Source organism: Ctenopharyngodon idella, chromosome 3 (assembly GCF_019924925.1).
Source record: "Ctenopharyngodon idella isolate HZGC_01 chromosome 3, HZGC01, whole genome shotgun sequence".
NCBI lineage: Eukaryota > Metazoa > Chordata > Actinopteri > Cypriniformes > Xenocyprididae > Ctenopharyngodon > Ctenopharyngodon idella.
The window spans coordinates 15,299,387-15,327,174 of NC_067222.1; the positions used below are offsets into that span (position 1 = coordinate 15,299,387).

At 35.5% G+C, this 27,788-nt stretch overlaps 2 protein-coding genes across 18 annotated transcripts in view; one reads left to right on the top strand and one right to left on the bottom strand.

Moving 5' to 3' along the window:
- The window catches only part of LOC127508050 (uncharacterized), a 383,187-nt gene that overhangs the window by 320,645 nt on the left and 34,754 nt on the right, over positions 1-27,788 (bottom strand). For 13 of the 16 annotated variants that reach the window (XM_051885611.1, XM_051885613.1, XM_051885602.1 and 10 more), the window contains 2 exons: positions 23,047-23,346; positions 21,859-22,170 (listed from right to left, as the gene is read on the bottom strand). The exons of the other annotated variants lie outside the window; for them this stretch is intronic. In XM_051885611.1, coding sequence (XP_051741571.1) covers positions 21,859-22,170; positions 23,047-23,346 — 612 coding nt within the window. The remainder of the gene's footprint in view (positions 1-21,858; positions 22,171-23,046; positions 23,347-27,788) is intronic. 16 annotated transcript variants of the gene reach the window in all.
- The window catches only part of LOC127508061 (hepatocyte cell adhesion molecule-like), a 62,444-nt gene continuing 41,257 nt past the window's right edge, over positions 6,602-27,788 (top strand). Inside the window, exons 1-5 of one of the 2 annotated variants that reach the window (XM_051885648.1) lie at positions 6,604-6,892; positions 7,058-7,375; positions 7,527-7,820; positions 7,887-8,006; positions 8,097-8,161. In XM_051885648.1, coding sequence (XP_051741608.1) covers positions 6,829-6,892; positions 7,058-7,375; positions 7,527-7,820; positions 7,887-8,006; positions 8,097-8,161 — 861 coding nt within the window. In that variant the 5' untranslated portion in view covers positions 6,604-6,828. Of the gene's footprint in view, positions 6,893-7,057; positions 7,376-7,526; positions 7,821-7,886; positions 8,007-8,096; positions 8,162-27,788 lie in introns of both variants that reach the window. The other variant, XM_051885649.1, reaches the window with a different exon arrangement.

Consider the following 27,788-nt stretch of genomic DNA (forward strand, 5'->3'; position numbering starts at 1 on the left):
CAGCTATGACCAGTCTGGAAGACAGCAACTCATCTGATCCTCCAGACTCTAGCAATCCTGTTCAGCTCCAGCAGAGTTACATTGGGGTCAGTGCGTGTGTTCAGTGAGGTTTTGGCAGCCACTAGATGGCGCCCTGGCAGTGTCAGACATCTGAAATTATGTTTATCATTTCTAAAGCACTGAGAACTACAGTGAATAGAAGTTAGTGTGCGTGTTTGGAGATGGGTCTGTGTTCCAGTCAGTAAATTTCAAGTTTTGAAATGGATATGGAAAGTACGAATATAAAGGGGTCTGCAGATGGTTAACTGTTCTAATAGACCAATATTATTATTATGATGGTCTTTATTTTTGTTATATCTTACCTCCATATTTAACACATGTATCATGCTTAAACATTCATGGCCTCAAAAATTAAGATCTGAGAAAAAAATTACACCCCTTAAAGCACACGTTCATCTCAGAGATGACCATTTACATCTGTGTGTTTTCATCTGCAATACGTCTCTCTAAGCCTAAGACTGCTCTAAGACTAACTGCTTTTTCTAATACGTTTATCAGATGTTTTCACACAGCAGATGTTTTTTCCAGATTTCTAGATCTTTAGCAGACATCTTAGAGAAGTACCTGCATCTGTGGATCAAAACACAAATGATGAAATGACTGTGGTGTCATCAGCCAGTTTTTCCCTCCAGAAGACCCAGATACAGTGCTTTATCTCCCCCTTGTGTCTGAACACGAAATGACTTTATTTCAGCACTCTCACTGTAACTAACATGCAGTTAATAAAGGTAAGATACTTCAAATTGTCTGTTATTTTTGTGATTGTTTGGGGTATTCTGCAGCCCTTCATCAAATCTTTCAACACAGAACCCACCTCAGATTGCTTTTAATCAATGCACAAATCGTAAAAACAGATCAAATCTGTTCCTAAATTCTAATTGGTTGGGCAAGGCAGACGTTTGGGTGGGCTCAGCCCACCCCTGCCCATGCCTAGAAACCGACCATGGGAATAGGGGAGAGCGGGGCACAACCTAACGCTTTTTGACTTTCTCAGTTTGTGTAAATCTACTTAGGGTTCAGAGAATTTATTTTGTTCCACATTAATTTCACACGTCTGGTACAAATATGTGGCTTTGTTTCATTAATACAGTGTATACTTTTTTCTTTATTTACCCCGAAAGAAGGGAAGGGAAATGTGACAACATGCCCCATAGGTGAGGCACATTGTAACATGTGATGGGGCACGTTGTAACATGATCATATGACAGCTAAAAATTTTATCTGACTTAATTAAAAAAATATACATGACTGTAATGTTTCAATAAAGCGACATTGTTCTTTAACGTGTGTGCTTCATTAACATCAGAGGGGGGGGGTAATGCAATTTCATGCATTTTGACTTACACTGTTGAAGAGTTGGGTTCTCATGCTAAACATGGCCAAAGTTTCAAAACACGAGTTGGACGTATGATTGAGTATTTCTGTGCCAAATGACTACTTCCGGTTTTGGTACAGGTTTCGGAGGGTTTTTTTCAAGTGAGTCCTGTATGACATCAAAAGAGACCGGAATTCCTTGTATAGACACTTCTCCCTGATAAGCGTGCGCACACACATCACCCAGAGCAAGAGCACGCCCATCAACGCGTTTCGAACGGGATACGGAAGCCGAGAGATTTTTCAACAATGGCTGTGTCCCAATTCAGGGGCTGCACCCTTTGAAGGCTGCATACATCAAAATAACCGTTAGATTGCAACACAAGAAAGAAATTACAGTGTTTTACACCTCACAATGAATATCAGTCAACTTAAATATGACATCCTTGATTAAGTATTCAGCCTTCAAATGCGACCTCCGAAGGACGAAGCCTCCGAAATGATACAGCTCCTGTCACCAAAGGAGTGTGTTTTTGGTTGGGAGGGAAAGATTACCTTTTTCAGCTTCCCAAAGAACCCAGCGTCAAGGAAACAGAGGATGAAGTTTGTTTTTCCGGGGCAGCAATGGAGTTGTGCACATGTTTGTTTGTTCCCGGGATTTCGGTGATGAATACTTTGTAAACAAGTCCCAGTTCAGCGCTGGATTTGCAGATCGCGGGTGTTGAGTAAAGCTGCATCAGATGTCTGTGTTTTGTTGGTGCATAAAAAGTAAACAACACGAACGGTTTTGTTCTCTTGTATTTATAATGATGTCGCAGCTAGCAGACATCGCAGAAGCTGCGCGCGCTCTTTAGCTCTGCCCGCAGCACTGACGGCAGACACGCCTCCAGGAGCTCGGCTTTTTCCGGAAAGACTCGGTTTAGCGTATCTATCTTTTATAAATATGACAAAACTAAAGACTTTTCGGAGATATGAAGGATGCATTGTTACTCTATATGTACTCAAGATTAACATGAGATTGGCAGAAACTGTGTGTGATACCCCCCCCTTTTAACACTGCAACTAAACTCTTAGCAAGCACTTGGTCGCCACCTAATGGATAAGGGACATATTACATATAACAACATTAAACTTTTATATCTCACAATGACAAACTAAAATATTTTGTCAATAAAAGACAATAATTATTTTTTTCATATAAAATAACAGCATTTTTTTTAGAAATTCAAATTTAAATAATTTTGTAGTTTGACAATGAACACTCTGCAAAACACAGCTGCACAGGACTGGTCAAAACAATACAGGCAAACAGATGAAGAAACACATCCAGACATTCAGAAAAACACAGAGTTGAACAAAAACACTCCTCTCCCTCCATCACAGCTCTCACAGAAAACGAGATAAATAGACGAGCCAGTACAAATGCTGAATATTTCTTGAAATAATATTTTCTAGATGTTTAGGTTCTTCCTTTCAGTCTTTATTCACCTTTTTTTCCATGGTTTCTCAACAGAAATTCATAAAAGTTAATTATGCCAGTTGTATCGTAACTAATAGTATAGTTCTAATAGACCCTTTTACAGCCCAGTAATTTCTCTCGGGTGTACACGCTCGGTTTCTCAACTAAATACGTATATATATTTTGGCCACTGTATATTTGGCCATCTGCTAACGTCTTCTATCCACTCCACTATAGTACACGGATCTGGTAGCCGGATACCAATTGATAAAGTCAGCTTTCAAAATAACTTTCTCTGTCTGTGTTGCTCAATCCGCTCGCGTAGCTTCACGCTGTAGTTTCGTTGCCAAAATGCGCGCGCATACGTTGCTGCGTCATCATTGTGTACAAACAGTAACAGGGTCTATAGCGGGTCACATTGTAATGCAGTGTTTACAACGAACCTCTCTGTGATATTTCAGTTTTTCTTTTTTAATAAATCTGCAAAAAATGTCAACAATTCTGTGTTTTTCTGTCAATATGGGGTGCTGTGTGTACATTAATGAGGAAAAAAATGAACTTACATGATTTTAGCAAATGGCTGAAATATAACAAAGAGTGAAAAATTTAAGGGGGTCTGAATACTTTCCGTACCCACTGTATATAGAAGGGGTGGATCCTGGAATCCACTGCCACTTCAATATATATCATCCGCAGGGCATTAAAAGTCATTAAATGGATTTTGCGAAAATTAAGGCCTTAAATGGCATTTTTTAGATAGTTTTTGAAGAAAATACTATCAGTTTATTTTGAATAAAGCCTAAATAATTAATAGCTTTGATTTTCTCTCGCAAAATATGTACATTGGTGTGATACACACACGGAACCAGTTTGGTAATTGCCTCCGGCCGGTGCAAAATTGCCGTAACGCCGGTTTGGACAGCGGCGCACTGGGACCTGGAGGTAGAAGGCTGCATTATTGTTGCAAACTTAGCGCCTTTTTTCTAAGAAAGCGCGTTGTGACGAATATCTACTTGTTAACCTGATCTAGCTTCCGAGATCCACTACCGCACGAGCGCGAGGTGTTGCTTTCCTGCGCAGTTGAGGATGTGCGCTCTGTCAGAGAACAAATAAAATAGATACTATTGCTTCTAACCTGAGTGATCATTTTACGTGTACATACAGCTAAAATCACAGCAGATGTCTTTATCTTATGTGTATGGTGATTTTTTCAGACAACTCGATTATAAAGCAGGATTTAACATGTCAGGGCTCGAACTTTACTTTCCCGACCGGAAGGACCTGATTAAAATAATACCAAACAAAAAAAACCAGCAACTTGGGAATCGCCAAAACGCGAGTATGACGGACAGTTCTCTGCGGATATCGCGGGATTCACACTCGTGCGCTGTGTTGTTGATAAACTGGATGTAATTTAAGTTCTGTTGCTTTTATTTGAAAATAAAGTCATCCACCGATGAAGAAAGAGGCACAAACTTGCTTATTGGCTTGCGGAATGACGCAGCAGCAATGTGATTGGATGATAGTTAACACATGTTGTGTTGGACACAGTGTTGTTTCTCTCTCTCTCTCTACACATGATCAACTTAAACTGACACAAAATGTGTTAAAATAGCCATAACACAAAAAATGTGTTATTAATTAACACATCCTTTTTGAGAGTGTACTTGTTATTTATTTCCATTTGGAAGATGTGTGTGTCAATCATTTTTATTTTAATTACAGACATGTTTTTATATATTTTTATAAATATGACAACAATCACATAACCCACAGAGAGATCGCACTGTCAGAGAGTTTGGGAATATTCACACATAATTTATACACATAAAATCACGATATTAGAGTTTTAAAATCAAACATTTTAAAAGAGATCAATACATCACGGTTGTTTAAACCAATAAAATAAATAAAACCAATGAATTAAAATAATGTTCAAATAAAATAAAATTGACATCAATGAAAAATCATAAGATTCGAGAACATGTTGGACTAATTTAAACACTTTTTGCGTCATGACATAATTATAATACATCATAATGCATTAATTATTCATTAAATAAATAGTTTTGCCATTTATGTGCTCTGAAAGTATTATTTCTAGTGAAAAAAGAAAATGATCAGGGGCACAAGGCAGGAAGCGAAGCAAAGAAGAGGAGCAGAAGAACAGAAATCTAGAAGAATCAGAAGTTAATCACTGTATTAGCCCGTGATGTTTGTGCAGTATTGTCAAATAGCCTCAACTGGAAACACTGGAACGATTTTACTTGAGTTCACTGCTTATTTAATTTTACCTTATTTTCTCTGAAATCAATGTAAGCTTCTGTAATGTTGGTTTAATTTCAGTTACTGCTTGCTTTTAATTCACCAAACAGCCCTAAATGTCTTTTGAAAAGACCACGACTAGGACTATAATCTAGCATTCATGAATTAAAATAATTTAAGTATGTTTTTTCCACTGTATGCACAAAATGGAAATTAAATGGGTATATTAATTAGATGAACTAGCTTGCTGGCTAACATCTACAAATAAATTACAATATTTATTTTGTTGCCTTTGTTGTCTGTTAGACTATTTGAGGCATTCCATATTTCTCATATTTCTCTGTGTTGTAATAAGTAAAAACCCTACTTGAGGTCTGCATGGCCAAGAGCGTCTCAGTGGACTTGCTGTCATCAGTAATGATGTTTCTCAGAAGTTGTCATCTGATGCAGGCGTTGGTGACTTTGCTGCAAAGAAATCCAGGTGTGTTCAGTTCTGAAAATATAATAATATTTGCACGTTTTTGTTGATTTGCACTTTAATTTCTCATTTATTTTTTGTGTTATTATTCAGGTGACTGTAAGTCAAATTTGTTTATTTATTGTCACAATTTATTTACTACTTATTTATGTTATGTTATGTTATGTTATGTTATGTTATAATCTCGCCTAGGGCACCAACAGAGCCTGGGCCGGCCCTTTCTTATTTTTTAAACAAAACATTGTATTTAGGTATTGTTTGAATTCTTGTTTGAATTAAAATTAAAAACAAAGGCTTATTTCCCCCAAATTTAGATTTATGAATGCTAAATTTAGCTAAAAGAAGCAGCAGATTAATTAAATAATATTCCTTATGATAACGTTTGTTATAGGAGAAAAAAAACAAATAAAACATTTTTAAAGCACAGTTCAAAGCTGGGCATGATGTGAGGAGGCTTCGTGAAACACTGAAGCAGTTGAAGCAAATGTGCCGTAATGTGTCGAGGCTTCGAAACAATCTGACACCGTCTCCACAGTGACCCCTAGTGGTCAGAACAGTGTAAATGCAACAAAACTCAGGCCAAACATGCATGAAAACACCTTTTACAAATGTATTGCAAAAGTTTTATTGAAAGTAAAATCTATCAAATGCAATTAACTAATAATCTAATAAGATTAAATATAGAGTGTCTGTATAATATGTGTTCTTTTATCAATTTTCAAGGCTTGTTTCTCTGTTCCATGGCTCAAGCTAAACAGGCCAATAAGAGATTAATAACTACCATTATTCATTTTAATTATTCTAATGTCTAATTAAAACATCTACAAATGTATAAAACCATAGGGTAAAGCCCATAGACACTTGTTCAACAGTTCTCAGTGAATCTGCATGATTCATGGGTTCACTTTATCATCGCCCTCTACCGGTGAACCATTGACATTGAAAACTGTTTTAAAAACGTTTAGAAACAGCGATGACGTAATGAAGCCTCGTTTTTCTGAAATCACGTGACTTTGGCAGTTTGATACACGCTCCGAATCACTGATTCGACACAAAAGATTCATAAAGCTTCGGAGACGGAGCCTAATGAAGCAGTGTTTCGAAATCGGCCATCACTGGCTGTTCCTTCAGCTCTTCTGTCGCTTTATTACCAAATCTTCAACGTTTATGATCACATTTATGGCTTTTTGTTGTTTAATTGTAGCTTTTAGGAACTTGGGAAATTAGGAACTGTTGTAATTTGAAACCGAAAATGCCAAAAAATATACATATGACATGGACAGTTAAGTTTCTTCTGGTTGTTCTCCTGGAGTCTGGTGAGTATTTTTAATGGCTACACTTCACTTTATATTATCATTTGTCCACATACAATCTGATCTTTATTGTCTCCATCATTCATTTTTCCTCTAATATTGTCAAGTTTTATCAGACTAAACCTTCAGAAATACTTGAAAATCTCCAAATGTGGTGTTTGTGTTCAGGTGTGTTTGTTGCTGATGCAGTGAAGTCAGAGTCAGTGACTGAGGGAGAATCAGTCTCTCTGAACTCTAGTCTCACTCAAATACAGACACATGAAGAGGTCGAGTGGAAGTTTGGTGACATTCTCATAGCTAAAGTGAAGAACAACAAAGAGAGCAAGTTTTTTGGTGATAATGCTGCTGGGAGATTCAGAGACAGACTGAAACTGGATCAGACTGGATCTCTGACCATCATCAACAGCAGAACCACAGACTCTGGACTTTATACAGTCTCCAGCAGCAGCAGAGACACGATCAACACGATCAATCTCACTGTCTATGGTGAGGAGAGAGTTACTGTCTGTTGACTAAATTCACCAGATAATGTTACTGAGAATATTATAAAATGATAGAGAATTCTGTGATGATGCTGATCATTTGTGCTTTTTACAGTGATTTCTACTGAATCTGATTTATTCTGTCATGTTTCCAGCTCGTCTGCCTGTTCCTGTCATCAGCAATAACTCATCATCTTCTTCATCATCATCATCATCATCATCATGTTCATTGGTGTGTTCAGCTGTGAATGTGAGTCATGTGACTCTCTCCTGGTTCAAAGGAAACAGTGTATTCTCCAGCATCAGAGTGTCTGATCTCAGCAGCCGGTCTGATCTTCTTCTCCATCTGGAGTGTGTGGATGATTCCTACAGCTGTGTGCTGAACAATCCCATCAGAAACCAGACTCAACACCTCAACAACACTCAACTCTGTCACACATGTGCTGCAGGTACTTCACTGATGATATCTGGTGTTTCTGCACACATTGATCTGGGCTAATGACTGTCTCTTTCAGGTCCTCCAGTCTCTCTGACAGTGCTGATCTCTGCTGCTGCTGCTGCTGGATCTCTGTTGATTGTTGCTGCTGTCGGGATCTTCTGCATCTGCAGGAAACACAGAAACACACACAGAGAAGGCAAGTATTACCTGTATGTATATGTGTGTGTGTATAATTCTCAAACATCATTTCACTGAGTGTTTGTTTCTGTCATTATTGTTGAAACAGAGACTCGAGCAGAAGAGATCACTTACGCTGATCCCACATTCAACAGAAGAAACAGAAATAAATCAGTAAGATCTTTGATTTCTGTGTATGGTGTGTCTCTGTGTTGTTTCAGTCTGATTTTACTGTGTGTGTGTTTGTGTATGTGTGTGTGTGTGTTTAATGATTCACACACACAGCAGCAGCTCAACATATATTTATAAAGCAGTAGATGTGTTTGTGGATTTACACTGTAGACCATCATTTAGAGACACACAAACATTAGTCCGCTGACACACAACTTTAAAATACAGCAGTGAATCCTCTAAATCAGGCTTTTCACACTTTCAGAAGTGGATCCTGAAATATGAGGAAATAAGGACCACCATCCTGAAATTTAAAATGCATCTGCCCATTTAATATACTGGAATATGTAATATTATAAATCTTAAAATATCTTTGAAGTTACATTATTTTCTTCTCACTATAATACTGATAAATGTATTATTTATTTATTTAAAAATAAATGTTATTTATATTAATCATTAGTTTAATAGACTAATAACTAATAATTTTATTGTAATAAAATTTCTTTCTTTATTTTAATCTAATTTATTGACTTATTTTTTTTACAGTTTTCTCTAGATTTTAATCTTATTTGTTGCTTTAATTCTTTTAGTTTTTCTCTGAATTCTTACATTTTATTCATGTTAATTTAACATTTAATAACTTTTTATTTATTTACTTTAATACAATTTGTTTATTACCACTTATATCTAATTAATTTTAATTTATTTTAGATTGTTTTCATTTTATTTGATTTTTACATTTTTATCATATATTATTTTAACATTTATCACTTTATTTACTTTTTTAAATTAATGTATTTATTTATTGTTTTTTAACATTTTTTATCATGTTAATTTAATGTTTAATGTTTTATTTATTTATTTATTTATTTTTAATTAATTAATTTTACATTATAGTTTTCTCTAGACTTTTCCGTGTTTATTTAATATATTATATATTTAATATATAATATTTAAGTATTACATTTTATACATGAAATATACCTTTAACTGTACTTGAACTTTTTCCCGTCAGCATTTTTTTTAAATAGTTGCCAGCCAGCAGTTTATCTTGTACTTTTTATTTCTTCTATCATATTGTTCCTTTCTTGCTCATACTTCATAAATTCAAGAATCACATGATGTATTTCTTCAACATGACATTGTTCACATAATCCGTTTGGACATTTAACATTATTCTATTATAAATAACATCATCTTTCCTTGATTTATCTATACATTTTATCTTTTGATTAACTTCATTAATTATAAGCTGTAAAGAAATCTACCCTTTTCCCCATTATTATACTTTACTTGCCATTCTTCAATCACTATAAAATAAAACTTAATCTCTGACTTTAACAGAACTTGAATCTCTGGTTTCTCTCTGTAACGCTTGTTTTGCTAATTTATCCTCTTCTTCATTTCCCTTTATTCATATGTGTGCAGGAACTCATATAAAACTGAGATATTATTTTGAACACTTCTTGTATTTGTAAGATACTAAAGAGAATATCTTGGTGTCTGGATTCAAAAGATCTCAAACTCTTTAAGACTGATCCTGAGTCAGAACAAATTAAAACATTCCCAGGTTTATGTTCCTCTACCCACTGCAGTGCCAAGATAAATACTAATATACTTTTTCTGTCAGTTTCAGTCAAGTAAACTTTAATGTGATTTTAAGTTTATTTCTGAGAAGTACATACAAAGTAGACAAAGTTTAAAAGAAGTATACTAATAGCACACATGAATAAACTTCTTTTTCGTAAGGATATCCTGCATTCTCCGAAACACTTGGGACCCGTTGTGAGGAAATTGCTGACAAAAGTATTTCTGCTGTATTTTCTGTGCTTGTGGAAAGAGGATTGATAGATGTGCCAATAATGTGATGAATACATTGATGAACGGTGCTTTTGTGTTTTCTTTCAGAGAGCTACAGAGGAGGATAATGTGGAGTACACAAGCGTGCCACACGAGTCCTGAAAAGTGAAGCCAAAGTGTCTCGATCGCCCCCAGGTGGCTGGAAGCAGTATAGGTCATAAACTCCGCCCTCTCCATGTATTCCAGTGGGACGCGAGACAAACTAAACATTTAAATTACACTTCAAATATTTTTTTTCCAAAGACATTTTCTGTCATATTAGGCAGTTTTTATCACGCTGGTGTTAGTTCAAGTGCTCGTTCTTTAAATCAGTTTATTTTTAGTTAGTTATTTGGTGCTATAAAAACGGGGGTGAGACGTCATGATTGACAGCTGAGATTGACAGCTTCTCTGAGTGAAGCAGTCATTGAGACGCCAACTGACTTTTCTGGATCTTCGCGAGGTGACTGGAGCTTTAACTTTAATTTCTACATTTCCATAACTTTATTTCCCACCAAAATAATGGGTTGATAACACATTGATATCGCGGCTCCACTTCGCGCTCACCACTGCGCAGACTCGAGACTCCAGATGTCAGCGCCATATAGACACACTGGCGGCTTCAGTTACTACAATGTAACAGAGTGGAAGTGTGTCGTCCATCTTTTTTTACAGTCTATGGGTGTACACAGGACAGGAGTCTCAAGACGTTGATCAGATCTTGATCATTTGAAAGATTTCCCAATAAGTTTGATAATTTTTTTAAGATGCAGGGTTAAGTAATTAATGAAATCACTTTGGCCAAACGAAAAAAAAAAAAAAAACGTTGTGCTTTTATTTGTGTTTTGTTTAATTTAAAGTTTTTTTGAAGGATTTTTGTCAGTTAAAGGATTAGTTCACTATAAAATGAAAATTAGCCCAAGCTTTACTCACCCTCAAGACATCCTAGGTGTGTATGACTTTCTCCTTCTGATGAACATGTTCGCAGAAATATTAATAAATATCCTGATGCATCCGAGCTTTATGATGGCAGTGAACGGGATCAATGAGTATGAGCTGAAGAAAGTGTCTCCATCCACATCCATCCATCATGAACATACTCCACACGGCTCCGGGGGTTAATAAAGGCCTTCTGAAGGGAAGCGATGCGTTTGTGTAAGAAAAATATCCATATTTAGCAAGTTATGAAGTAAAATATCGAGCATCCCCCAGACTGCCTTCCGTATTCAAGTTATGCAGAAAGTGTAAATTGGTGTCGCGTCAGTTACACTTTTTCCGTAAGTTGAATAGGGAAGGCGTAGGACGTAGCGTAAGCTTTGTGAACTGCAAGAGTTTTACACTTTCTTCATATGTTAAAAAAGGGAAGCGGCTTGTGTGGAAGCTACATATTTTACTTCATAACTTGTTAAATATGGATATTTTTTTACACAAATGCATCGCTTCGCTTCAGAAGGTCTTTAACATCGTAATTACTGTAATTACCGTAAATTATAATTTGTAATTTTCTGAGAGCTCCAACTTCTTCCTGACTGCTGGAGATTCATTTTGGGATTAATAATGTTGTGATAGAAACGCATAATTCTGAATCTGATGACATGAACAAATAAAATCATGTGTTTCTCATCTCGTAATAACGGTAATCACGACATGGCGTGAACAAATCATGTTTTCAATAGATTTGTCAGTCTTGTTTGTCTCTGTTGAAGCGCCAACTAATGTGTTATTTCACTAACAGCCTCCTTCTTGTCCTTTTCATATGCAGTTCTACTCACTGTTTATTTGAATTTTACAAAATTATTCTGTTAATCTTGAAAAATAAATACATGTAAACACAGTTAAAACTATTTCAGGTGTCTTGATTTAGCTTCACATGAGCACCAAGACTGATATAACCACTGAGAATAACAGATCCATACACAATATCCCACTGACAATAACATGCACTGCTTTTCAAGATATTAAACCACTTCGTTTTGTTTCTGGATTTACTTACATTTAATCATTTAGCAGACACTTTTATCCATATAATAAACACTAGAGAAACTACCAGACCATTCAAAAGAAAAACTATTAGATGATGTGATGGAATTTTTAAATTAATTATAACTAACATTTCTTTTTCTTTGCAGGAATAACATTTATATGCTTTTGAAAACTAAATGTCCTCAAACCTTGGGCCTAAGTCAGTGTGTGTCTGAATCATGTCCAAAAATAAGAAAAGTGGAAATGACACTTAGGGACAGCTAGACAACCATCTAAATATAATAGCCCCATGATATTGAGTAACCAACGAACTAATAAGCACATGATTTGGGCAGATCTTGCTTTACCTAGTAACATGAGGGTTTGACATATGAAGAACCAATCATATTGTAGAATGCTTTACCATGCTCCTATCCTATATAAACTGTAGTATTCTTCTTGCTGGTGGGATTCTCTGTGATTGATACGAGGTCCTCCGGCCGTGAATAAAGCATATTCTAAGGCATAGTCTGGAGTCTGTCTGGTTATTGCTGCACAGCAAGTTAGGGAGCACTAGGGTTAAAAGGGTCAAGACGTTGACCGAAATATTATTGGGTGTCGATTAGGAGACGCCCCGGAAGATCAGGATTATTGAGTGTCGCCAGCAGACGCTCGGGTGTCGATTAGGAGATGCTCCAGGTAAACAGGTAAACTTAAGTGTGTAGGGGAAAATCTACCACAATGAAAAGAATAAATGTAATATTCAGTGAATTCATATTTAAACTTTAAGATTATTTTAGCACACTGTTGCATTCATAGCTGCCAAAAACCCATCAGGTTCCTGACACATACTGATCCACTGATGTTTGTCTTTCAGCTAAAATCATTTCTTGGGTTAGTCAGTGTTTTTCTGCTTTCCACAATCTATAATAAAACTCCACAGAGCAGCTTTATATAATCAACATATATATAGAAGCGGTGGATCCTGGAATCCACTGCCACTTCAATATATATATATATAATTTCGAGTGGTTTATCAAGTTGTTAATTTATTCTTCTAAACATTAAATCATTTTAATGACATCTCCAAATTTGTGAAGCTTAATAGAATTGCATTATCTTTTCACATGAATGTGCTCTCTCCTTGGTTTTGAGGAAAGCACTCAACATATAATTAATCTTCTAGCTGACTATGACAGCTTAGGTCGCAAAGGTCAGTAGGGCCTCTCATCTTCAGGACAAATTTATAGTTATTTTTCATCTTTAAACATTAAAGAATAAGGTTGAATATTGCTTTCTCTGTGAAACTGCACTCATTATCTCTCTGTTGTGGGAAAAGTACCAGATAGAAGTGAGAGCCTAGCTGCTCATAAGAGTGATCTTTATGTTTGTGTGTTAGTATCTGTTTCAGGGAGGTTAGTACCAGAACAGAAGCTGCATCTGACATGGCATTTCTGTTTATTTACACATACTGTTTAATGCTGCTCATGTACATGTATTTATACTGCATAAGGAAAAACAATAACAGACAAAACAAGCTAAGAACCGTTAATGAATTTGTTGATTGCTTTTATGGATTAGAAAGAAAGACTTAACATTGAAATAATATTTCTGACTGCACTGACACTATTATATGCAGGGTTGGGGAGTAATGAAATACATGTAACTTAGTTACGTATTTAAAATACAAAATTTGAGTAACTGTATTTCATTACAGTTACATTTTAAAATGGTAATCATCTGAAAAGTATTTTAGATTACCATAGTGATTACTTGGAATTTTAATGTCATTTATTTCATTTAAACATCAATGTAAACTGTGACGCATCTCACAATTCTGATTTTTTTTTTTCTCAGAATTGCGAGATTTAAACTTACAATTGAGTTTTATAAAGTCAGAATTGGCAGATATAAACTCACAATTGCAAGTTATAAAGTTTTTTAAAGTTTATCTCCACAATTCTGAATTTTTTGTAGTTTATATCTCAGATTTCTGACTTTTATATTCTGACTTTATAACTCGAAATTGCAACTTTATATCACACAATTCTGAGAAAAATGTCAGAATTGTGAAATAAAAACTTGCGATTACCTTTTTTTGTGTTACATACCAATTAGTATTCCAAAGTATTCTAAAGTATTGAGATTAAGTTACAAAACTTGTGTAATCTAACGAAATACATTACAAATTACTTTTTAAAACATGTATTTTGTAATCTAGTGAAATACATTTTAAAAGTAACCAACCGTGATTATATGAGAACTCAACAGAGCTGCTGTATGAAATAAAAAATTCAACTTACTCACTGCTGAACAATGACAAAATTGACAAATAATATTCCTGTTATCACTGTAAAGCTGCTTTCAAACAATCTTTATTGTAAAAAGTGATATATAAATAAAGGTGACTTGACTTGAAGCATGAAAAACAAAAGGGTTATTCAAATATATTACATTAATTAAGAAAGCGATCAAAGAACACTGAAGCAGCTCATGACTTCAGTCTAATGTGAGTTATGGGCTCTAACTCAACCACATAATCACTGAAACTGTGTTTAAATAATATATAAATCAGCATAAACTGGGAAAACTCACCATTGGTTGTTGCGTTTGTGCACATGACATTGCAGGGTGGAGCTATGTAATCAGAGTCTCATATCTCATATCTGGTGAGTAGCATCATTAATTGCTCCATCTTAATAACTAAGTTTGGATGGTTTTCAAATCCAAATTTGAACTTTAAACTACACAAAAGTCTACTTGTTTTGTCAGTCAGCTCCTAGATGTGTTAGTCGAGTCAAATATGTGCTATTTGTCACGATAAGATGAAGATTGTGTTTATTGGCCTACTTGTGAACTCCGAACTTCTGTTTATTTCATTTAAGACTTCTCATGCGACATCGATGCGCTGTTTGCTGATAAGCCTTTTGGTGCTGTTTATCCCAGGTATGTGTTTTATTTGGTTTTGTTAAAATATTAGCCCTATTTGAGTGTTAGTTATTAGCACACGTGCTGTATGCACTCGCACATGCTGAAGTGTGTAACTGTGCCAGTTTAGAGGGGTTACATATACAGCGAAATGAATCTCTTGCTTACATCTTTTCTGCATTTTGTTGTTTATGATGATAAGAGAGAATTCACGAGTTCAGATTTAGAATTCAGTCAGTAAGCGCGTGTAACCTTCATGACATTGAATTCCTAAGCTCATCAGAAACGTGTGTGTTTAGTTAAAATACTCGACACTTCAAGCTACGCGTAAACAAAATTGATGACTATAAATATGACATGAACAAATCTACTGTAAATATCCAATGTTTAGAGTTTGTTTTGGCTCTGTGTTTCTGTTCATTGTTTGAGTCTACGCTGGTTTTCTTGTACTGTTAATTCTGTCCTTTGCCTGTTTGTTTCCATGGTGTCTCATTTGATTAGAGTTTCAGTTCAGGTGTGTCCCGCTGTGTCTTGTTAATTAGATCCTCAGTTCACTGTGTGTTTAAGCCCTGTGTTTAGTTGAGTTCAGCTATCTGTTATTGTTGCGTTTAGGAGGTTGTTCTTTCCTGCTTTTTTATGTATCCTGAGTTCTTTGTTAAAATAAATGTAAAACTGCTTGCACTTACATCCTGCGTCTTACTTGATTTGCAACACGCTGTGACAGAATAAAAGACTGTTAGCAGTAAATCTGTACTTGGCTGGCCGTGACCTGACTGATTACCCAGGTAAAAAAAAGTGCAGTAAAATACTTTTATTATAGTATACTTCCATAATGTACTTAAAGTGCTCTATTTTCGTGCACTTGTTTTGTACTTGATGTACTAAAAGCACTTCTTTAGTACTACTTAGGATAATCTAAGTGGACTCAACTGTGCTATTTTAAGACACCATGAAATATGAACTAAAATGTGCTTTTAACATACTATCTCTGTATTTAAAATAATGTATTTAGTAACCACTTATAGTATACTTGAACCCATCTTTCATACACTTTTAAATGTACTCATCAGACATAGGAACTTACACTTAAGAATTATTTAAAATATAGAATAATATATATACAAAATGTATTCATAATGTTGTAGGCAATAAATTATAAATACATTTTGTATATATTCATTATATATTAATCTTACATTTGCAATACATAAGTCTATTTTCTATGTGTGATAAGTATATTAAAAAGTATGATAGATGGGTTCAAGTGGGGACTAAATACTTTTTTTTTTTTTTTTTTTTTTTTTTTTTTTTAAAGGAGGAAAATAATGTCAGAAGTAACAGGGTTGAGTGAAACATTTAGGGCTGATAAAAATGGTTAATTTAGTTAATTTCTAGTTAAAGTCTAGTCACTCTAGACATGTGACATTTCTACAGACACTGCAATGATTGTGATATGTCACACTCTGTGCAACTTTTTAAAAACATAAATTCAACATATAACTGATGATGATAAATCCAAATGTACAAGAATAAAGTTCAGCATAAGCCTATGTTTGTTGGTGTTCACACTGTGTCAAAAAATCTGAAAACACATGAGAGGATCCACAGCAGAGAGAAGTGCGGAAAGAGTTTCACTATTAAAAGTCACCTGAAGAAACACATGAAGATCCATGCAGTGGAGAAACCACATCACCACAGTCTGAGATCACAGTAAGTATTAAAAAAAAAAAAAAAAAAAAAAAAAAAATTATATATAATTTATTTAATAGAGTTTTTCCATTTCAAAAGCATTACTAAATCCAGTTTATATTTCTAACAAACAAAAATGGTGAGAAGTGAAAAAACTGAGCTACCATCAAATCCAAACATTATCATTTCTAACTTTCTCTCCCTATGTGGTGATGTGTACATCTCTAAAACCTGACACATGGACAATACTCAAACTAAATAGAAATATAATACAGATATATGAATACACATAATAATAATTTGCTGTCAGTTGGTATCAGTCTGTTTGTGAGCCACCAAGTGGCAGTTTTATGTAACTTCAGCAGCTCTGTGACCAAAATCATGTCTCTTATTGGTTTGTCAGTATATTTCAGAGTGCAGTGAAGAGATTACATCACTTCTGTAAAAACAATGAATGACACATCAGTTACTGTTGTTGTTTTCATAAAAGTACATTTACTCGTTTTACATGTAGGTATATTTTAGTCAGAGTTATCGCTCTTCGTCTGCTGGAGCTCATTCTGTAAAGTTGAACAGAGACTCACTCGCTCTCAGGACAAGCATTTAAAGGGTTAGTTCACACAAAAATGAAATTTCATTTAGTACTCATCCTCATGTCATTCCACACCAGTAAGATCTTTGTTCATCTTCAGAACACATTAAGATATTTTTGATGAAATCCAAGAGGTTTATGACTCATCCATAGACAGCAATATAATCAACACATTCAAGGTCCAGAAAGGTACTAAAGACATCGTTAAAACAGTCACGTGACTGCAGTGGTTCAACCTTAATGTTGTGAAGTGACGAGAATACATTTTATGCACAAAAAAAATAACGACTTCATTCAACAATCTCTTCTCTTGTGTCATTCTCATATGTTGTTTATGTCCAGCGCTTCCAGATTCTACATCAGAACTCTGACTCATTATTGGCCAAAGCTGGTCACATGATCAGCACGATGTGTGTGATGCTGACACAAGAGCCAACCAATAATGAGTCGATGTTCTGATGTAGAACCTGCAGCGCTGGACGTAAACAACATACCTCTTGGATTTCATCAAAAATATCTTAATTTGTGTTCTGAAGAAAGTCCTTTTCAGATTTAATCTCAAGAGTTCCAAGACAGTTTTATAAGTATTTGCAGATTCATCCTCGGAACTCTCCAGTTGGAACTCTCACTGGAGTGATCTAAGATCATTCATCATGATACACAGATACACATGATTCGCAACTTCGTCAAGGTTGAAGTTAATCTGAGCAGGAACCTTCTCAAAACATACTGATAACATGTTCTTTTCTCTCAGTGAGAGGTACAGACAAAATTCAAAATTATTTTCTAGTGTTTGAAAATGAAAATAAATGCTTTAACATACGTTGAAGTCATTCAAATAATTTAACAGAAAGATAAATGTTGATTAATAACTTAAAAGATATGCTTTAAAAACTGCATGATCATATTTTTGACCATAGCTGAAACTGTATTTTTTTCTTTGAAATGTATTTTTTACTGTTCTTACTTACTTTTAATATTATGACCATAATTGTTCTATCTGCTGCTAACTGTTTCTATTGTTGTTTTTTGTTCTTTCTTTTTTCAAAAGACTTGACCACTCAGGTACCCGCATCACCCTGCTGAAACGAAAGTAAAGACAAAGAAAAAGAAAAGAGGGAAGAAAACAAAAACAAAATACCAATCCCAAAACAAATAATAACATGGAACGTAACAATCACACAAAATCAAAGCTGTGAGAGTCACACCAGTATTGTGTTAATAGTGGTGCAGGTATGAAGTGTAACATTATTAAAATGATATAAGAAAGTGTTTCTCGGTTCATATAAAGTTATTTTTACATGCAGGTTCATCAGCTCAACAGACACGGCTTCATTTCTCTCTTTCACTGGACGGATTCTAGAGGCTTATGAAAGCAGAAATGTGTTTTTGTTGTTGAAGTGTTGATGATGTCAGAGTGATTGACACTGGTGGGCGTGTCTTATCTCATTAAAGTAAACTCTCCTGCTCATTCACTCCATCCAGATCCTCTGCATTCAGCAGCGGCATCTCTACAGTCACTGATTCATCCTCTCGTTTTTCTGTGGAATCAGTCAGAAAATACACAGACAATGGCAAATTAAAGAGAGATGTACTGATCTGGATTTAGTCATATTATATGAGACATCAAAACTAAAGTCAAACATTTACATGTACAAAATCATTTAACAGACTGTCAGAAGTTCATCTCACTTATTTGACAAGTTCAATATTTATTGTACTTGTGAACTCGTGCATCTAAACTAAAATGTAAAGTTCATTTAAACTTTAAAATCTGAAAACTGAATGAAAAAACTAAACTGAATAAAAACTAAAGTGAATGAAGCCACATCTCACACATCAAATCATGATCACGCTTTAAAGATATTCAAACAACAGAATCTCACCCTTCATCAATGGTTTCCTCTCCTCTTCTTTTGGGACGGCTGCACATAGAAACAAAGAAATACAAGGAAAGTGTCGCCATTAGACCAAGTGTGTTTTTGTACTTAAAAACAATTAATATGTGTTTGACATTACTACATAATCATCATTCAGATGCTGTTTCATCAGTGTGAAACAGACAATGACAGTTTGCTGTTTCTGGCAAGAAGAAAGCAATATATATTTTTGCTTCATCTACAGAGCACTGATATAAATGCTGAAGCAAATTCATTGAGGTGATGCAGCAACTTAAATCATTTTGAAACTTTAATCATTAATTCATCATTATAGATTCAGCATTATATATAGGGTGAATTCAGGTTGATTGGGACACTTTTTGCCATTGAGATGACTTGGAAAAAGTGTCCCAATCAAAATCAAACCTCAGATGAACAACACCACATGACACATCACACTGTCATTATTTATTTAAAAGCACAATATGTAAGATTATTGGATTAAAATATCCAAAAACCACTAGAACAGTGTTGTATATTTTGTTGACTCGTGTACATTTGTAATGATGGGTCGACAGCGTGAGGATCCATTTGCAGCTTTATTACGATAAACACCAAAGCAGACAGGGGCAAAGGCAGAGACACAAACAGGGACAGGCAATGGTCGAGGCAGGCGGCAAACAAACACAGTCCAATAAACAGTCCAACGGCAACAGAAATACAATCCACAAGAAAACGCTCAGTAGAGATCACCGGGGCAAATCAAGACTTCGCGGTGTGAGTGTGTGTGTCTTAAATAGTGTGAGTGTAATGCAGCGCAGGTGCGTGAGCAATCAGTCTCAGGAATGAGGGCCCATGGGTAATGTAGTCCGAATGGGAAATGATCAGAACTCCGGTGACGGCTCCCTCCGGCGGCCGGGAGGAAGAGCCGCGGGAACCGTATTCGTGACAACATTAGCCCAAATGTTTCCAAGAATGTTTAAATCCAGAGAAATAAGCGTGTCCGTACGTCGCCTACCAATGACATCATACCTGCGTTACCCTTGGTTTCAGAGGATATTTATTTGTAGAAACCATGGAAACACCAGAGATGCTTTAATATATTCTGTGTTTTATTACACAGGTGAGCAACTGTTTGGATACATTCATTGACAGAAAACTAATCATGTTATATAACTCAACACAGTAAGTCTTATAGTTTAAATCTCATTTTCTTGATTTATCGCGAGTACCATGTTTTACCTTGACTAATATTGATCTATCTTACTGCAGTGTGTAACAAGTTCATCCATGAAAATGATTTCTGCCCGAGTCTCGTCCCGATACTTATCCACCAGCTGTAGACGTGAAGACAACACCTCCCATGATTCAGTGAAATCAAGGAGTCATCAAGCTACACCTTTGTTTTGAATAAGCGACCTCTAGAGGTGAAAACTACATAGTGTGCCTTTAACAAAAACTAGGAGAAAATGAAGAAGCCATGGGGAAAACTAAGGACACTCTTACTGTAACATAGGAATCAGGGTAAGTAACGGTCATCAAATGACTTTGATTAACTGATCAACGGCACATGTGATCACCTCTGTAAAAGCAGGAAGGAGGAAGATTATTCACAAGTGTTTGAAACAGACACCAATTTTCCCAGGAGTGGACATCCCAGCAGATTCTCCCCAAGATCAGACCGTGTAACGCTCAGAGAAATCACAGATAACCCAACAGAGACACCTCAGACTCTACAGGCCTCAGTTAACATGATAAATGAAGTTCATGAATAATAATTCAATGGCCCGGAGTCAATTATTCTTAGTTACCACACCTCAAGACACTGTTCTGATGGTGTATTTCAAGACATTTGTCAGGTTTTTTCCTTAAAACACTAATTTCTTACGCATCTCATCCCAAGTCTCCGTTGCTAATTCCAAAATGTCATTTCAGAGCTAGTAACGGAGGCTTGAGCCTTGATAGCAGAATATAATACAGTTATTAACACAGTGAGAGACAGAATTAGCCTACCAGAGTCTGTGTGTCTCTCACGGCAGCAGTGTCTCTACTAATAGTGAAACTGTAAGTTTATCTACCTCAAGAACCACACAGTTATTACCTCACTGGTGAGAAATGTCATGAAGCTTTTAAGTTGCTAAACTATTTTACTGATTTGTCAGAGCAGCGCTGACAAGACGTTTCTGTGTGAGTGTGTGTCTGTACTATATGTGTGTGTGTGTTTGAGAGAGAGAGAGAGTGAGTATACGCTTTCAGGACACAATAAAATGTATTTTGTGGCAAAACCATGACAATAATTTGTCGTTTTCAAACTTTTGCTTACTATATCTATTTGCTTGGTCTGTGTCGCTGTGAGTTTTGTTTATTTTGTGGATGTAGGCTGTAAGGACCAATTGAGATAACTGAAAACATTTGAAGTGATATGGAGCAAAGAACAAAAGAAAATATTTTGAAAAATGTTTGATCCAAACAACATTGGACACCATTATATGGAAGAAAATAAAAAAAAACTTTAGTGTTCCATAGAAATTTATACCCAATGTATACAAAAGGGACATTATCACTATATAAACCTGAGGAGCTGCACTGCCATCCACTCTCATGTGAACAGGGTGTGTTTTTTTTTTTTTTTTTTTTTGGAGCTTTGAAGTTTTGTTTCCCCAGACTTTTAATGGAAGGACAGAAATCTTGGGATGAATAAAAGTCTTGTGGGTTTGGGACGACATGAGGGAACAATCCTTTAAGAACGACACAATACTGATCTAAAATAAAATCATAATTACAATGAAAGTAAATATTTCACTCACCAGAAACAGTAACATTGAATAACTTGAATGAGGATTTGCCATTTCTGATGATCTTTAGTTTGTATTCTCCAGTGTTGATTTTTCTGATGTTCTTGATGGTGAGATCTCCAGTCTGATCATTCAGATCCACATTGTCTTTAAATCTAGAATCCCTGTACTCAGACTCTTCTTCACACTTCTCTTCTGTGTTTTTAGCTACGGGACTGTTGTCATCTCCAAACATCCAGAATATCGTATCTCCTGTCTGTATTTCAGGATTGACACGTAGAGTCACATCCTCCCCCTCCATCACTGACACTGACTTCACTTCATCTGTTAAAGAAACAGAGAAAAATACAGAAGAGAAATCAGAACCAGAAAACCAACAGCAGCAGAAATAAACAGAAGAAACACTGACATATCACACCTGACATACTGGATCACAAACATGTAATTTACTCTTTTTAAGTTGAAAAGAGCTCAACTTCTCATTGTAGAAATCTGAATGTAAGTATAAATCTCTACACCTCATGTGTGTTTCACTGATGAAACTGTGTTGAACTCCAGTCTGTGTTTCTAAGAGTAAAAATCCACTCAAATGACATGAAATATGAGTGTGTTGAATTGAGTTTGTGTGAAGAAACGGTTCTGAATGTTTGATTTGTGATCAGATAATGACTGTACTGCAGTTCAATAATGATCAGGAATAATGAGGAGGATTGTGACTGATAAAGTTGATCAAACAATCCTGCAGACAGAAGCAACACAGTCTGTGTGAAGAACAGTTTCAGAACAGACAACAGCATATGAAAGAAGACTGTCTGAAGCTGCTTCATTGAGGAACCAGATCTGTCTAAAACACCAGAAACCAGAAATTAAACTGCAACTGCCTGTATTTACAGTTGACTTCATGAAAAAAAAAATACCACATGACCTTTTTGAGTCTTACAGCTTTGATAAAATAGAGACACATTTTAATGATTTAACTGTAAATTAATCCCACTAGAAGGTCTTGTTCCTGACATAACAGTGTGTTGATTTCTACATCAGTATATATCTGCTATGGCAGCAGTGCAGTGATATGATGAACAGGTCAGAGTTTCTCCATCATTAATATAACACAACTGGAACACTTTTATAATCATATTTTGACACAAGGTCTGTCATATACACTGCTGCTGTTTCACTGAAAGACTTTGTGTTACTCACCACCGACGATAATCCTGAAGAGTCTGAATGTTGAATAAGCACTGGTATTGATCTCTAGTTTATATAATCCAGAGTGTTCAGGTCTGGTTTGGTGAATGATGAGAGATCCAGTCTGAGGGTCCAGCGTCATTTGGTCTCTGAATTCATCATCAGACCATTGAGGGTTCTCACGGTTCTCTCCAGTCATTTCAGCTATGAGTTTCTCTTCAAACTTCCACTGTATTTTATCATCCTCCTGTATTTCAGTATCATAGTCCAGAGTGACAGGACGTCCCTTCAGCACTGATTCATTCATTTGTCCTGCAGCAGCACAGAAACAGAGAAATAGAGATCAGAAATCAGAAACAGAAAACTAACAACATCAGACAACAAAGCATTACTGATCAATTGATCAACATCTCAAATGTTTCATTCACTCAGTTTATGAATATCAGTAATGAACTCAACTTCCCCTGATTCTACTATATTATAGAAATCTACATGAAGATATAAATGAATTAAATGAGTCGACCTCAAATCTAATGTGTGTTTTGACCAACAGAACAGCCTGAAATCCACACAACAAACATCAGACTACAGATTTAGTTGAGCTTGACTATTTAAAGATCCTCTTTTAAACTAAAAGAAGCAAATGCAGGAAAAAATGTGTGAAAAAAGTCTGAATTCTACAGTGGCCCAGTAATGCACAACACAATGAAATTAAAAAAGCAAACATAAGTTTACAACACAATGAAATCGAACAAATGTTGCCAACAATTTTTCAGGGAAGTTGCTAAAGACGGGTGGATTTGTTGCTAAAAGTTGCTAAATAACATAGATAACGTCATCACGTAACCATGACGCAAAACTGTATTATTGCCCAGAATACACATACAAATATGATTTGAAATCACCTGTTAATTTAGATTTGTTCATAATATAAATATAATAATATATTTATAATAATATAAACCTATTTTTTTGTAAAAATAATAAACATCTTTTTGATCAGATATTTTTATTTTTAAATACAACATTGAATTATTGAACAGTTACACATTTTTGAACAATTACATTTTCTTATTTTCTTATTAACTAGTAAAACTACACATTTTGAACAATTATAGTTTGAAGCAGTGTATAGGTAGGTAGTTAGTTAGTTAGTTAGTTAGTTAGTTAGTTAGTTAGTTAAAAATAGGGCACAATGTACTGTGTTAATATGAAGGAATTATCCATGTTGATTTTTCTCAGGTGTTTTACCTGTATTATAATTTACACATTGCATTCTGCGTTGTAGAGTTACACAGGGTTACAACATAACAGATCTTGTCCTGGCAGAAAATTACCAGAACCTTTTCTGTTTTTTACAGCGTTTTACAGCGTACTGAACAACAATGATAGGTACAAGCTAATAACATGCTGTATCATAAATGAACAATTATTGAACAACTGCAACTATCATCTTAATTCACATATGAAGTGTGTACTGTCATCTTTCTTCAGCTCTCTCCAGGCTGATGTGCTGCTTGACTGGCAAATTTAAGCATAAACCAGCTCAAACCAGCATCCCAGCTTCAAAACCTACCTTACCAGCATATGCTGTTTTTTCAACAGGGTCAATGTTAACATATTGTTCATGTAACTGTTGTATAAAATATCACATTTGCAATCGTTCTGATTTGGGGAAAACGACAAAAACTCATCAGGGTCATGCCCATGTATGTTGAGTTTTGAGTTCATATAACTGCATACATCACAGTGAAAGCGTGAGTGACAAACTCAATGTCAGCTCTCACATCGTTAAACAATAATTAGGATATCATCATAGACAATACTATCACACACCCCATCACACATAAAGAATGAACTTACAACGGTTACTGAACTGACATTTACCCATTTTCCTCTGCTCTCTTCCTTTTGCATGCAGGAGACAGTAACCCATGTTATACAGTAAATGCTGCAAGACCCATGAATTGTCACGTGAACAAGCAAATCCACAAAGAAAAATAAAATAATAATAATATGTATGCTAATTAGTTTTAATTTGGTAAATGATTTAGATATGTCTTAGTCAAAGTGTCATCTAAAATTTAAGACCTCTCATAAGTAAAAATAAGGCTTTTTAAGACTTTTTATGACCTTAAATTTTAAAAATCTAATTTAAGACTTTTTAAGGATCCACAGGAACCCTGACTACAAGCTTTGGAATTTGATCATGTCTGTTTCTAAATGTTAAAAGTGATTTTACTGAATACAAATTATATGTTTTTAATCACTTGGTGGAATTGGCAGTCATTCCCCTGAGCCATGGTAGTGCGTCAGTTCATTCACAGGTATAAATATGCAGCTATAATGTACATAGATGGTTTTGAATTAATATTTCATGTGGATATACAGTGGTTACATACTGTTAAAACTAATCGTGATATCTTAGGGGTGTATCGATTCACTCGTTTTCTCGATGCATCGATTACAAATCCTGACAATGCATATGCATCGATCTTGAAACATGTTTTTTGAATCGTGAATCGTTAATTTTGGTCAGTAATCGATGTAAAATGTTAAGAATCGGATTGATCGCGATTCTATAGCGATTCAGTGCTTTAAAATATATAAACATTAAATTACTACACGCGCGAATTGACGTTGTGCGCCGTAATTCGCCCTCACAGCTCTCCTTCACAGACATGCGCTGCACTCTTTAGCGCCTCTCACTGGATTGTGCTCGCGCTCAGTCCTTAGCCCACGTTTGAGCTCTCCTCAGGACGGCCACTGTTGTTCACATGAGCAGATGACAGTCTCTATTATAATAGCAATAGTCCTGAGTCACACTGCGCAAGCCATTGATAAAGCTGCCAAGTCATTGCGTGGTCAACGCTTTTATTGTGTGGAAAAGTCACCGTTATTTTCTATAAGATAAACTACTCAGGTTTTACGGAAATGGGTCATACCATTGACATTACATGAGCAGTTGAAGGAACGTTAAAACCCACCTTATTCAAGAGCGCGCATTTAATGCATGGACGGACCAAACACATAATGTAAGTGTCTAAATGCATACGCACAGTTCCAATGAATGATAAATGAAATTATGAAACGAATGTCGTTAAACTGAATGCACGAAGGAAACGGCTGCAGTAACTACAACATTAACAACACTGAAATAAGAGCGCGCGGTTTATCAATCAGATGCGCGTTAAAGTTGCGTTCGTTACTATAGCGACAGTAGGCACCCAGCGCGTTTCCTTTCAGAATCATCATAAGGAAAATGTTCCGTATAAAGAGGACAAAGACGGCTTTTCTTACTATTCCTTGAAGAAAAAATAGTTTAGGATTAGTTGGGAAAGCGCATGATATTCTAAGGTAGTTTCTCCACGTAAGCATTGTATGTTTAATGTATATGTAGGCCTCACTGAGTCATCAGATTTCAACAAAAATATCTTAATTTGTGTTCTGAAGATTAACGAAGGTCTTACAGGTGTGGAACGACATGAGGGTGAGTAATAAATGACATTATTTTCATATTTGGGTGAACTAAACTTTTAAAAATGGACAAAAGGTTTTTTTGTTTTTTGCCCCCACTCTCTAAGTGCCTGAAGGTCGCTGTATAATTCTCATCCTGATTAGACGCATTGAGAGAAGCATTTCAATAACCCTATGAATGCATATGTATACTCAAAGATTCACAGCCCTATGATATCTTTGTAAAACTGACGACTCTGTAGAACAGTGGCAAGGACAACTAACTTTACCGAGCTCTGAAAGCCCCCTAGTGGCTGGGAGCATTTTCATTGTATTGTGGCTTTATTGCGTTGCGTGGCTCGATTTCGTTGTATTGTGGCAGGAGGTGACATGAATGCAACACAATCAAGGTATCGCATTAGTGATTTGATAATGCAGTGTAGTGTACACTAGGACAGACAGGCTGAGACTAAGGAAGTTATAACTGAGCTACTGACAGATTTTGCCATGGAAATGTACTAATTATAAACAAAAAAGTGAAAATCTCTCTGCAGATCTGGTGATCAGGGGTCGTATTCACAAAACATTTTATCTTAACATTTTATCTCCTGAATAACAATAAAAGTCTTGGTAAAGAGCTTCCTCTTAAACCTATTCACAAAGCTGCTGAGACCAACGTTACTAAGGAATAGAGAGAATCTTAAGATAGAGAAAGGGCGGGGTTGCTATGGATGACGTCATCACGCTTACTATGATTGGCTGATAAGGGAGGAGTCTCTGTCAGTGATTTAATCAGAGAAATATTGTAGAACAAGGTATCATGTTACCACATTCAAATAAAGATTTAAAAAAAATGTCATATTCAAATAAAGATTTAAAATCTCACATGTCTGAATCTCCAGAGATTGAAGAATTAATGTGACAAATGATGTTTTATAAACAAAGTTCAGGAGGAGCACGTTAAAACGGTCTGTCTAATGGGCTCGAGAGGAGGAATATAATATATACACAGCTGACGTGTGATTGAACACAATGTTTCATTCTCCATCATTCAATACATTTTATCTGTACATGAATAAATCTTTATGTTGTCATATTAAAACCTATAAATCATAATATTTATCGCATTTATGAAGAAAAGGCTCAGCTCAAGACTTTATCACTATTGACTCAATGGTGTTCAGTGTCTTTGGGCGGATTGCTGAGGAGAACATCCGACAACAGCCATTTTAGGATTGTTTGTGATTTGGTCTTAGTGACTCACGAGTCCTCATCACCACTCCTAATGTTTCACATAT